Source organism: Echinops telfairi, unplaced genomic scaffold (genome assembly GCF_000313985.2).
Source record: "Echinops telfairi isolate 266 unplaced genomic scaffold, ASM31398v2 ScPeMD7_7420;HRSCAF=8458, whole genome shotgun sequence".
In the NCBI taxonomy this organism is placed as follows: Eukaryota; Metazoa; Chordata; class Mammalia; order Afrosoricida; family Tenrecidae; genus Echinops; species Echinops telfairi.
The window spans coordinates 53,691,809-53,704,145 of NW_022111320.1; the positions used below are offsets into that span (position 1 = coordinate 53,691,809).

General features: G+C 57.5%; 1 protein-coding gene across 3 annotated transcripts in view; it reads right to left on the reverse strand.

Annotated features, from left to right (window-relative positions):
- Window positions 1–254: 254 nt before the first annotated feature.
- The window catches only part of RFT1 (RFT1 homolog), a 31,524-nt gene continuing 19,441 nt past the window's right edge, over window positions 255–12,337 (reverse strand). The window contains exons 7-13 of one of the 3 annotated variants that reach the window (XM_004715277.2): window positions 11,361–11,439; window positions 8,181–8,231; window positions 6,790–6,920; window positions 6,029–6,173; window positions 4,178–4,283; window positions 987–1,236; window positions 255–674 (exon numbers count right to left, since the gene is read on the reverse strand). In XM_004715277.2, coding sequence (XP_004715334.1) covers window positions 507–674; window positions 987–1,236; window positions 4,178–4,283; window positions 6,029–6,173; window positions 6,790–6,920; window positions 8,181–8,231; window positions 11,361–11,439 — 930 coding nt within the window. In that variant the 3' untranslated portion in view covers window positions 255–506. The remainder of the gene's footprint in view (window positions 675–986; window positions 1,237–4,177; window positions 4,284–6,028; window positions 6,174–6,789; window positions 6,921–8,180; window positions 8,232–11,360; window positions 11,440–12,337) is intronic. The other 2 variants (XM_045297547.1, XM_045297545.1) reach the window with 2 other exon arrangements.

Consider the following 12,337-nt stretch of genomic DNA (forward strand, 5'->3'; position numbering starts at 1 on the left):
AGCGGGAAAACCATCCGAGAAACACCCCACTCCCAGTGCTTGGGTTCCCCCAGTAAGAGTCCTCCCTCTAAAAGTGTACCCACAGCGCCAGTGCAGGGGCAACCACTACCGGGGCACTGACTCTTGTTCTGAGACAGGAGCGGCTGTGTGTGTGTGTGTAGAAAGTCTCCTTCAGCTTGTGAGCAGACACCCCAGGCCGTGTGCTGGAGCAGTGAGTGCCCAAGGTTGATCCTACCCAAACAGCATGCACTTGGTAATAAGGCATAAAGGTGCTTGTTAAAAAATGATATGAAAATACTTCTCTCTAAAAATGGCTTCTCATTCTGAATGTCAATAAGAGTTCTCGCTCAAGGGTAAGACTGCAGAGGGCCAGCAGGGAGGCCTCGTGATGGGCTGGGTGGGCCTCACTCTGCAGCCCCTCAGCAGGGCCCTGCTTGGCAGACACGGGGCTCTACCCACTCAGCAGCCTCATGGCTGGCCCACGCTGGTATCTGAGCTTCCAGCTGTCACCGGGCTTTCTCAGCGGGTCTGCACACTCCTAGCTGAGTCCTCAGAAAGTGGATCAGCCTGGTCTCCGTGAGGAACGCCATCCCGAGCGTCACCACCAAGCAGAGGGCCCCCACGGCCACGTGCGCCAGCCTGGCTGGCCAGCCCTGCTCACAGCAGAGGTACACCTGCGGGAGAAGCCGCCGTCAGTGCCTGCTCCGATCCGACCCGATCCGCCCCATCCCGCACCAGCCTGTTCTTGCTGGGGCAGCCAGGCAGGGCCGAGGCCCTATGGCCCAGGCTCCCAGCTAAGGAGGGAGGAGGACACAAGACTGCTTCCCGGGGCCCAGTGGGTTCCCACTGGTGGCACTGTCCTGTCACAGGCTCTGCTAGGACACTGGCCTGGCACGTGGGGAGGGCAAGGAGGAGCCAGTGATGGCTTGGGCAGGGATGGGGCCAGCAACAAGAGCGTGGACGGGGTGAGGCTGCAGAAGGCTCACCTCTGAGACACTAGTAATGCCCCCGCTGAGGGCAAAGGCGCCAAGCAGCATGGGAGACAGGAGGAGTCCAGCCAGGGGCCTGTGGGGGCTGTGCCGGTGGTAGCGGTGGATGAAGGAGAGGCTCTGTGCGATCCGAGCGCCCATGTTCAAGCAGTTGGCCCAGATGAAGCCCACGCTGCCGCACCAGCGGGTCAGGAGGTAAGAGAACACCAGGAAAGTGCAGGACAGGGCCAGCATCCTGACATTGTACCTGCAGAGGAGGAGACAGGCCAGTCAGTCCTCGCGCAGCCAGGGCATGCTCCCGAGACAGCTGCACCGCACTATTAAAGTGAACACCCAGGGGCTCTGAACAGGAACTCACAAGAAAGGGCCCAGGGACCCCATGATCTGGACTTTCAATGGTATTGAAAGCTGCCCTATTTTTACGCAAGTAACGTGCGCTTTGTATGTTCTGAAAACTGCAGTCCCCTCATGCAACAGCTTCCTGAGTGGGCTACACCAGGTACATTGCATACGTGTGTGCGCCATTCACGTGAGCATACTGCATGCTTTGCAATGTGCGTGTGCAGAGCACCATGACGCTCACGCATGCGCAGTCCAACAGAGGCTGCCGCTTCCCGCCACCAGAGGGCGCCGCCGCCGCGCGCGCAGACACGTCCGCCTGCGGAGGGGCGTTCCGAGGACGCGGGGACGCAGCGGCCACTGGGCTCATATACGCAGTCCCTTATTTATGAACGCCGCTTCCCCAGACCCCAGGAGGGCGTCCTGCAGGGTGCTGTGAGTGCTCTCAGGGCACGGGCAGGGCGCCCTGAGCGGAGCCAGCCTCCACCCGTCCTCCGGCGCACCCAGCAAAGACGCTGTCAGCATCGGGCCTCTGCAGCGTGGCTCCTCCGTGCTAGGCTCTGTCCACTGCTTCACGGCGGACTCTTCCCGGACGATGCCATCGCCTCTCAGGGGGGTCTCACAGCTGCAAAAGCGCCCCGCACTGTCCACCACACAGCCCCGGTCAGGTCTCTGCGCACACCTCATGAAATTCCTCCTATCTGCTGACTAGCTCCTGCGGCTTCTCCCACTTGGACATGGGCCCCAGTGGGCAGGGCTCTCCCCAGGGCGAAGGACGGCGCCCACGGGAGTGCAGGACGTCAGAGAAGATTGGCTGAGTGAACAGAAAGCCAGACAACCTTCACCAAAGAGGACAAGAGTGCTTCCCCGGGACATAATGGAAAGTTCACAAGAGCATCCTACGTTTACTGAGCTGCAGGCTGTTGGAAAAAGGAGACGAAAGGACCTGCCCTTCCAAGGAGGCTCAGAGTTTGCGTCTAATCAGACATCCTACTTTTAATTAGGAAAATACGCACTAAGCACAATGTGGTTGGGGAGAGGTCGCTGTTCGTAGGAGCTGATATGCCTGACAAGAAACCATCTGCACCAGTCCTGACGACGAACGCCCTTTCCTGAGAGTCTGAAACGGGGTGTGAGGAAGGCTCTCGGGGGCTCCGTGCCCGGTCGGGCCTGGCGGGTGTCCAGCCTGTGCTCAGAGCCTGTTTGGTGCTCAGGGGAAATGATGACCCTGGACATGAGCTGCATTTAAGGGTGCCCGGTCTGTTCTCTCTGTGGCCCGCCACCCTGAACACAGCTTCCAGACATCTACACACTGCCGGGTGCCTTAACGGCAGCGCAAATCGCTGTAACTGCGGAGGGCAGAAAGGAACTCTGGGTTGGGAAATGTATTGTTAAGCAAGTCCAACAGGCTGAGTGCTGACTTTCTCTCGTGATGCTGACCTCAGTGTCGCAACGTTTCTCTTAAAGGGACAGACTCCCTGTCCTGGACTCTTCCCACTAGGCCACAGTGTCACACTTAACAAGTGTCACATTGTATGAAAAACCATTCTATGTGAGACACAGCTGCCACGGGACAGTGGTTTCTTTTTCAGACCCGTGGAAAAGAAAAGACAGAAGTTCTGTAACTATACATCTAACTATTAGAAGTGACAAACGGAACAGAGCTGTTATGCTCTAACTCTGCACCACAGCCTCGGACTCCGGGCCCCTCTGGAGCAGAGCAGTCAGTGTCAGTGGGTCCCCGGACACCGGGACATGACTGCTTGGTGAAACACGGCACCTCAGCGTGTGATGACTTGCAGTGCTGATTTTTTTTGCTGTGGAAGCCAGTCTTGGGGAGCGAGTCCCCAGCACCCTATCTCTTTCCTCCCCCTCCCCTCTCCTCCCCTAGTTCCCAGCCAGTGTGCAGCCCACAGGGCACCTGGCTTCTCTGAGAGCTAGCTCCAGATGGGGAACACAGAGAGGCTGCTCCCAGCACTCTGAGCTACCCCTTCCCCAGCCCACCTGTCCCTGGCTCTCTCAGTGGTCTCGACAGCACCCAAGACATTCCTGAGGCAGTGTGGGAAGCCCCCTGGGGACCCAGGGCTGGAGGGGCAGGGGCAGCAGAGGAGCGGGCCTCTCTCTCACCTCAGTGCTAGCCTTCCCCCAGCCTCGTCCCGCAGCCATGCCCTGACACACGCTGCCCAGCTCCTGGGCCTTGCCATGCAGCAGATGGCTCTGGGTGTGGGACCGAAGCCCAGCCAGGCGTGCATCTCAGAACTGCTGAGGCTCCAAGAGGTGGCACAGGAGGGGGGGTGGGGGGTGGTGGAAACAGGCTGGGGCAGGAGCCTGCATTTCCAGCAAACTACTTGAGGGAACATCACCCCGTAGCCAGGGTTCAGATCCCCGGGCTGAGGCTTTAGGGTAGGGGTCCTGCCCCAGTCAGTGGGTGGGCATGAACACAGCAGAATGGGTCTGTGCACTTGGGTCTTTCTCTGGGAGAAGGGGTCCCAGAAGCCCTGAGATTTACCAGAACTTACAAACATGTTGGGGGCACTCTTAGGCTACTAGGTGAGGAGCTGCAGGCAGGGACCCTCCCAGACCCTAAGCCCACCCTGTTACCCAGCGTGGTGATTCTGGTGCACCCCGACCCTCACACGGCATCCCCACAGGAGCAGGGGGTCTCTCTTGTCTTTCTCTGGTAGAGTAGCTGGTAGGGCTGAACCGCCAACCCTGAAGTTAACAGCACTCCGCCCCCTGCACTCCCGGGCTCTGCCATCCAGAGTGAGGCTGGGCAAGGCAGGCACCCTCAGGAAGAAAGCCCAGCGGTGGGCGAGTGGACCCCCTGCCCGGCTGCAGGGACTACGCACCTGTCCACCTCCTCCTTGCTCATGGCCGCAAACGTGAAACACTCGGTCACCCCGTTGATGGCAAGCAGGAGGACGTACACGCAGTAGGAGCGCAGCAAGGCAGGACCTGGGGGGACAACCCACCGACTGCAGAGCACACACCCCACAGCCCTGCCGCGCACAGAGCACACTGCAGCCCCAGCCTGGGTCCCCTGGAGGTGCCAGTGCGCGGCCCTGACTGAGGCCAACAGTGGGTAACTCCCGTCAGGAAGCGTGGGGCCCTCCTGCTCAATGACCAAAACCCTCTGGCCAGGAGCAAATCTCGCTGTGACCAGCCTGAAGAGGCTCACAGCCATCAGTGGCATGTGTTAAAAAGTCCCCACAGCATGGGCCGGGGGATGGCTGGGGTCCAGGCCAGCAGGAGGCCACGAGACAGGACACCCTCGAGCTACAGCTGTGCCCTGCCCTCAAGACAAAGTGGTGCCATTCTACTGGGACTGAGTGCTGGGGGCCACACACTACAGCCGGCGAGCCTCAGTGGCCTGGATTCTCCGCCCATAGGCCACATCTCTAAAAAAACTACCCCACATCCACCCACAAGCAGCAGCTCCACTGGAGGGGGCACACTGCACGTCCACAAGCACGCTGGGCCGCCTTCAGCCTCGGCAGCTGGCTTCCTGACGGCCCGAGCTGCCTGGCCCTGGAGGCCAGGAAGGCCGCACATGACACGCTGTGACACCTTCCACGAAAACAAACCACAAACACCCAGGAGACTGACTACCGCACATGTGGAAACTGCACTGTGGCTGCCTGCGACCTGTAGTCACTTGCCGCGGGAGCCGAGCCCTCTTGCCGTCTGTCACATGGGTGAGCACTGGACGGGGGCAGCCCTGCCCCACACAACGCCTGGTGCCTCAGTGCATGGTTACGCTGGAGCGGGGCCCCCCAATCTTCACGGATGCTGACGGCACCCCTTCTGAGGTCCAACGCTGGCCTTTCGATTGGCTGTGGAGCACTTTAACCCTGGTGTCACCAGGCTCTTCACAGGAAGCGCCGGGGAACTGCCCAGCCGGGGCTGGTTTCACGGCGGCGTCTCTCCTAACACTCGCTCTGCCGCAGACGCGGCCCTCCTTCCCCGCATCCCAGTGAGCCCACAGCGGAGGCAAGCACGCCAGTGAGTGTGGAACATGGCCCTGGGTCGAGCCTTCTGCATTGTCCGGGAGACCTGGGGCAGGACTCAATGGTAGGGAGCTTGGGGGTTTTGCACGGACAAGGAGCACCAGAAATCGCCAGGGTTCCTGTGAAAGTGACCTGAAGAACTGCCAAGGGTTTGCCGGGACCTGTGACGAACGCCGATGGACTATCCTACGGCCCGTGACTAGTCCTGTCCCTAAGGCCGAGGTTCAGAGGCAGAGCTACAGTGCGAGCCAGGCTCAGGGGTCTGGGCATCAGTGGGTTCAAAGTTAGACACACGCAGGACTGTCTCCTAGGACCAGAGTTCCCTACTGGCCGAGACGAACTGTCCTCTCTGCACACCACACGGCTCTGGAGTCTTCTGCAGAGGTGTCTGTGCACCGGGCTGGGAGGCTGACGGGCATTTGCCATCGCCTTCAAGTATAGTTAGCACGGAGCATGGACTCACGAGAGCCGGCCCTGCCGCCATCCTCGCCCCAGAGAAAGGGCTGGCAGAATACACTGCAGGCTTGAGGGAAAATGCCAGCATTGGTTGGAGACATGGCCACTTCTCCAGAAGCCTCTGCCCGCCACCCACTCCCCGCCCCCATGCATGCGTCTGCCCTGGCCACAGCAGAGCAGTCCCCGGCCACATCCCCCCCCTGGGACAAGAATCTACCTTAGCTCGCACGGGCATACCTGATCCTGAGCTGAGCATGGCCCCTCCGTACATGTCCAGAGCCAGCTGAGAGTAGGCAAAGCCAAACACAGTGATGGTCAGGCCGGCCAGCAGGGCCAGCTTGAGCAGGGACTCCAGCACCATGGCAGCCACAGCCAAGTCCTCCTGCACAGGGAGGGGGGACCCTGGTGAGTCAGGAGCTTGGAGTTCCCCCCACCCCCCACCCCGGCCTGTTTTTCACACCCCTCCTTCGACGGACAGCCTGTCTGTCTGTCTGTCTGCTACCAAACCAGAGGAAAGGGCAGGAGCCCCGCCTTGGGTCTCAAGTCATTCCGACTCCAGACAGAACTGCCCCCGCCTGCGGGCCAGTCTGGAATGGATTCTTCTAAAATGAAGGACGGAATCTACAATCAAGCCCCCTCTCCCTCCGTGTCCACCAGGTGGAGTACACACATGGGAATGAATAACTGGTGGGTGAGGGAGAAAGACCACGTTTGCCTCTCTCCAGCCCCTCACCCTGGACTCAGCCTGCAGGGGGACAACCGCATCCTGACACCGAGACCAGGCGTGGAGAGGCATCTGTGCCCCAAAGGGAGGCTTGCTGAGGGCCGGGGCGGGGCAGGTCAGAGAGAAAGGGGAAGAAGGGGTCCGGCCGGGGAGGACAGCGGGGTCCAGGCCAGCATGTCAGCCCCAGCGGCGGGGAGAGAGACGCGCCCCCCCCGCCCCCCATGTTCCTGCTTATCTGACAGTCGGAGGGAGTATCCATGTGGGCCAAGACTACCTGCTTCTGAAGTGTGGCGCGCTTCTCCCTCTGCAGCACCTTCGCAAAGAACACGTAAAAGCTCTCCTCAATCGGCTGGAACAGCAACCTGGCCACAAGGGAGCCGAGGTTGTTCACGACATCGTAGACACCTGGGAGCCAAAGGGCTGCAGTCATCCCGCGTCTCCACAGCTGCCACCCAGCCTGCTGCCAGCGAGGCCACTCTGACTTAGAGCAGCCACGCACAGCGGGTGCCAGGCATCCTAACGGGAGCAGGCGGCTTCTTCATTCTCCCGTGGGGCTGTTGGAGCTCTGAACAGCCCGGCCCACCTCGCGGTTGGCACCCCAACACTGACTTCCTGATTGACTGTTCAAATTACACTTTTTGTTTCAAGATCACTGAGGGTTCCAATGTGGCGGTAGGAAATCACGAGGGAGACCGCCCCCACCATGTGCCTGGTACCGAGCTTCCCTACCACGGTGACACCTTAGAGCACCGCGGCACGGCACCAGCACTGGGGTACGGATGCCCATCTCCAGCCAACACCCAGGGCCTTCCTGGCACCTTGGGGATACTTCCAGGACTGTGCTGTCAAGTCCAGCAGTGCCAGGCTGGCCTCTGTCTCGCCCCCTCTCACTGGGCACATTCAAGAGCGAGGGGAAGACTCGTGGGAGGATGCTTTCTCCAGGACTGTCTGCGGGAACCACAGTGACCACGGCCTCTCTAGAGGACCAAAGAAGGCCATCAGTGTCCCCGAGGGGTCCCTGCAGAAACTGTGGAATTGCTGTTACAGTTTGCGGTGTAAGTTCTCAACACAACATCAAGCGTGAAAATAAGGTTTTGTTTTTACATCTGGGAGAGACTCATCTCCCTACATCTGAGTCTGTAGGATGGCCCTCGCCTCTTCCACCCATCAACATATTCAACAGAGCTTGGAGGGAAACAGGGCAGGGGGGACTGGTGTCTCAGCAGGAGCCTGCCCCCAAGTCACTTTGAGGGAGAGTCACACTCAAGAGACCAAGCTCACTGCCATCAGCCGGTGCCCACTCAGCAACCCTACAAAACAGGGCAGACCCTTCCAAGAAGGCAACTCTTTACGGGGTAGAAAGCCCTGTCTTTCTCCCTTGGACTGGTTTCGAACTGCTGACCCTGAGGTTAGCCGCCCAATGCATAACCCCTCTACACCAGGGCTTCCCGGAGGGACGTCAGGACACGGCGTATCTTTATCCAATTCACTGATTTGCTCTCGTTCAGGAAGTCACACCACAGAGAACAGTAGCGGAAATACCTACAAGGAGGCTTCAAAATGCCCCGAGGAAAGCTGAATTCACAGGCAACGGGACTTCCCCACAAACTCCCTTGTGTTAATGGTGCCCACCTTCCGTTCCAGCCCTGCAGGATGCCAACTTACCCTGATCTCCAAAACTCAACACGTTCAAGAAGGTCATCACATAGCGCTCTCCTGCAAACAGAAAAGCAGAATCATCAAGTCACTGGAGCACAGGGCCCACTGTCCCCTGATCTCTCACCCTCTGATGTCCCACTGGAGAAGATTCTCCCAGCAAGACTGACCGAATCCCTGATCTTCATGCGGTTTCCAGTCCCCCCCAGTCCCAAGGCGGCCAGATCAGCGTGCGTGTGAACCCTGAGATGAAGGGGGCCCGGCACGGGGCCCTGCTCGTCCACTGAGTTTCCTCCTGCAGGATCGAGCGCTCAGCTGAGGCCGGCACGGCACAGCTCTGGAGCCGGGGCCTCCCTGCCTCCCGCAAAACCGCCTATCTGCCTGCATTCTGTTCCCTCCTGGATGCCAGGGGAGCGCTGGGAGACAAGCTGGGCTTCTGAGTGCAGCCCTCCCGGCTGGTCTCCAGGTCCAGTGCACCCCCACACAAATGTCCATGGCTCTGCAGACAGAGGGGGCTCCCTGAGGCCAGGGCCTGTCACTCATTCCTGCAGCTCTGCCTCCTCAAACCAACCCACCCACCCCACACTGTGCTTGGGAAGTGCAGGCCAAGCAGGTAACCACGTTCACATTTTTGCTGCTACGAAGAATGGTTTCAGCCTTTGTAGAGCTAGGTTTTTAAAGAGAAAAACAAAAGAAAAGACAACCAGCCAAGGACCGGGGCCAAAGGGCAGACCACCTGTTTGACAACTAGGGCGATGGTGGTGGGCCCGGGAGGCTGGCCAGTCCCAGACCCCTTCTCAATCTCCTCTCGTCACTTAAGAGGCCAGGCCAAGGTGGTCCCAAGTGTGGAGGAAGGGCCACAACGAGGCCCAGCTCTGGAGGCTTTCATGGGGCCCCTGCAGAGCTGCTGCTGTAACACACCAAAGTACAGCCAGCTCTCCCAGCTCGCTCACACGGCCGGCCCTGCCAGCTCGCGGAAGGTAAGCAAGGTGCACACGTCAACCTCCTCACCGGGTTCTGCAAGCTAGGAACGTCCGCCATCCCCCACACGACTCCGCTCAACAGACCTAGCTGCCTCTGTCGCTATTCCCGCTGTTGGCACCCACACGTACTCCCTGGGGACCTGCTGAAGGCACACTCCCTCCTTTCCCAGAGCTGAGTGTGATGCGCCTTCACCCAGCCTCCCAAGGCGGCCTCCTCGCCTCAGGGCTCCTCAGCAGCAGCGCGTTTTGTACCCGCAGCTGTGTGGGCTCACACGTGGGACACACACCGTTTTAGAGCTCAGGGAGCCCTTGGGCAGCTGCTGGTCTACTCCCTTAGCTGGCAGGCAGGAACGGTGAGCAATCGGGGGGCGCTACTTCCCTCCGGACGCGTGTTTAACAGCAAATATCGACAGAGGAGGAAACGAAAAAACACCCCAATTGATACTGGCATTGGTTGTATTTGAACGCCGCAACGATGGGTCATATTCTGAAAGTTTTGGTGATTGGGGTCACGTTACCTTTATAATGAAAAGATATTTAAAAAAATAGTTTTATAAAAATGTCCAGTAACAGACCTGTAGATGTACAACATGGGAATTTGTATATACAGTGAACGCTCGCCACTTCGCGCTTCGACTTCCGCGGCTTCACTCTATCGCGGTTTTTGCGTAACAGCGCATGCTCTGTCATTACTGCCAGATTGGCTCATACTGTACACGCTTCTGTCTGCATCGCTACGTATCGGAGCTACGTATCAGATGCATTTTTGCTTTTGTACAGTGTACTGTAATTGTTTGCGATTTTTAAGAAATTTTATCTAAGCCCTATGATGGCTCCTAAATGAGCTGCTTCTTCTAAGCCTTCTGACAATAAAAATAAGCGCCAGAGGAAGATGCTCACCACGCAGGAAAAGGTAAAACTTTTGGATATGATCAAAGATGGCAAGAAAATCATGGAGGTTGCACGCCATTGATTACAGTATTTGTAAGAACTATGTATAATAATACTGTATGTGAAATATGTAATACTGTAAACTAGATGCCATAAATAATATAATAAATAATAAATGATAATTGTAACGTCCAAAATGTTTTACTGTATTTTCCCTTTTTCGTTTAATAAATTGGGTAATACGAGTGTCATGGTGACTAAAGGGTGTTTTTTCATGTCCTCTATGCTCTAACTACAAAAATATTTGATTTACAAATAAGGAATCCTACTTCGCGGAATTTAATTTATCACGGTAGGGTCTAGAACCGATTAACCACGATAAATGAGGGTTCACTGTACAGAGAAATGACTACACCTGGCAATGTATAGCTAACTGAATCCTCACTCTGAAGTCCAGCTGGATAGAAACAGGAGAGCCGCCTTTCTGCCCATTTGTGGCCCGTATCCCACAGCCACAAACACGGGTGCGAGCACACTGACGCGGCTGCTCTGCCAAGGTCAGGCGTGGGTTTGGCTGCACCTCGGTTCTCAGTGGCCTGGCAGTTATGTAATAGTGCAGTGTGGCAGCTACATCACAGTGGCACTGCTGGGTAAACGTCAGACTGCTAACCAAGATGTTGGCAGTTCAAACCCACCAGTTGCTCCCTGGGAAAAGATGAGGCTGTCCGTTTGAGTAAAGACGTATAGCCTCGGCAACCCTGTGTGCAGGGTCACCACAAGTCGGAATGGACTCACCCGATAGCAGTGGGTTTTAGAAAACCACGCAGTCACCCTCCATTCTGGGATCTGGACGGTCCCCCTCCATGTTCGCATGATGTCATCTCTCACATACAGACTTCTGAAACCTGACTGTTGATAAACGGCTGTATGCTCCTGTGACTGTGTATTAAATCTGTTAAAACGGCATGTCCTGAGTTTGGACGTCAGATGTAGATTCAGATGCAGCTATTACTCACTCCTGTGGGAGCTGAAAAAGCTATGTGAACTTCCTGATAGGCAGTTTCCTCAGCCACAACACACAGCTACATCTTTCCTGAGGCTGTGGAGAGACTGAAGCGAAAGAGCGTATGGGAACATAAAATGAAACGGAAGCTGGTTCGTTCTCCGTATTCCAGGGGCTCTCGTTGTGGAGGCCCCCCGCTGCCTGGGGCTCCCACTGTGGGTGCTGGGAGCCAGGTGCTTGGCCGTCCTGTGAAACCCCTGGTACTTGCCATGGTTTCCTGACTGCTCAGAGAGGCTCGGCTCGTCCACTTACCTTCTGTCAAAATCTGCTTCAAGAAAGACTGTTGGAAAAAACTCCAAGTCAGTTTGGCCTCGTCCCAGTTTACAAAAGCCTACAAGAGAACACAGACAGCCTGAGCCAAGGAACAGGTCTGAGAAGACGGCCCACACCACGGGAGATACGCCCGCTCCGCCCCTGGCCCCAGCCTGGTCGGCCCCCCTTCACATCATGCGAGGCAGGACGGTTATGGGAACACGTGCAGACACTGCTCACAGGCAGCAATGTCTTCACCCATCGGTGTCCCCTGGGAGGCCTGGCAGCTAACGGACCACACCAGAGCCACCGAGTTCAGTCTCTCTCTCAAAAGAGACAATGTCCGAAGTGTGCCCACAACAGCTGTGCGCGTGCACACACACACACACACACACAGAACTGGCTGCCCAGGCCTCTCACACAAAGTCTGCTCCAACGTTTCAGAGGAAACCAAAGCACACTTAGGGCCACTGCCCAGTCTGTCGATTCTGACTCATAGGAGTGACCCACGGGGCAGGGAGCAAGGGTAGCTCTTTGGGGAGTAGAAGCCTTGTCTTTCTCCCTCCAGAATGAGGGGATGCAGCCCAGTCACATTCCCCACGTGAAAGCTTTTCCCCACAACATCCCCCCCGTAATAGTGTCCCGCTTACCAGCACACAAGGCAGCTACCATGCCCTTGGGGGCCTCTGCCTGCAGGTTGTCTTGCACCAAGAGCAGCCAGACCCCTCCCCTGTCTGTCCCACCCTAAGTACGGCCCACTCCCTTCTGATAAGGATCACAGACTGTTGCCCTGGAGAACAGCTCGGGGACACTTAAGGTCAAGCCAGCTCAGAGACGGCTGAGGTTAGGCCTTCACCTGAATTCTAGAACCCACCCAGTGCCCCCAGCACAACCCCTTCCTGCCTCAGGTATGCCCCCAGCACAACCCCTTCCTGCCTCAGGTATGCACCAGCACAACCCCTTCCTGCCTCGGGTAT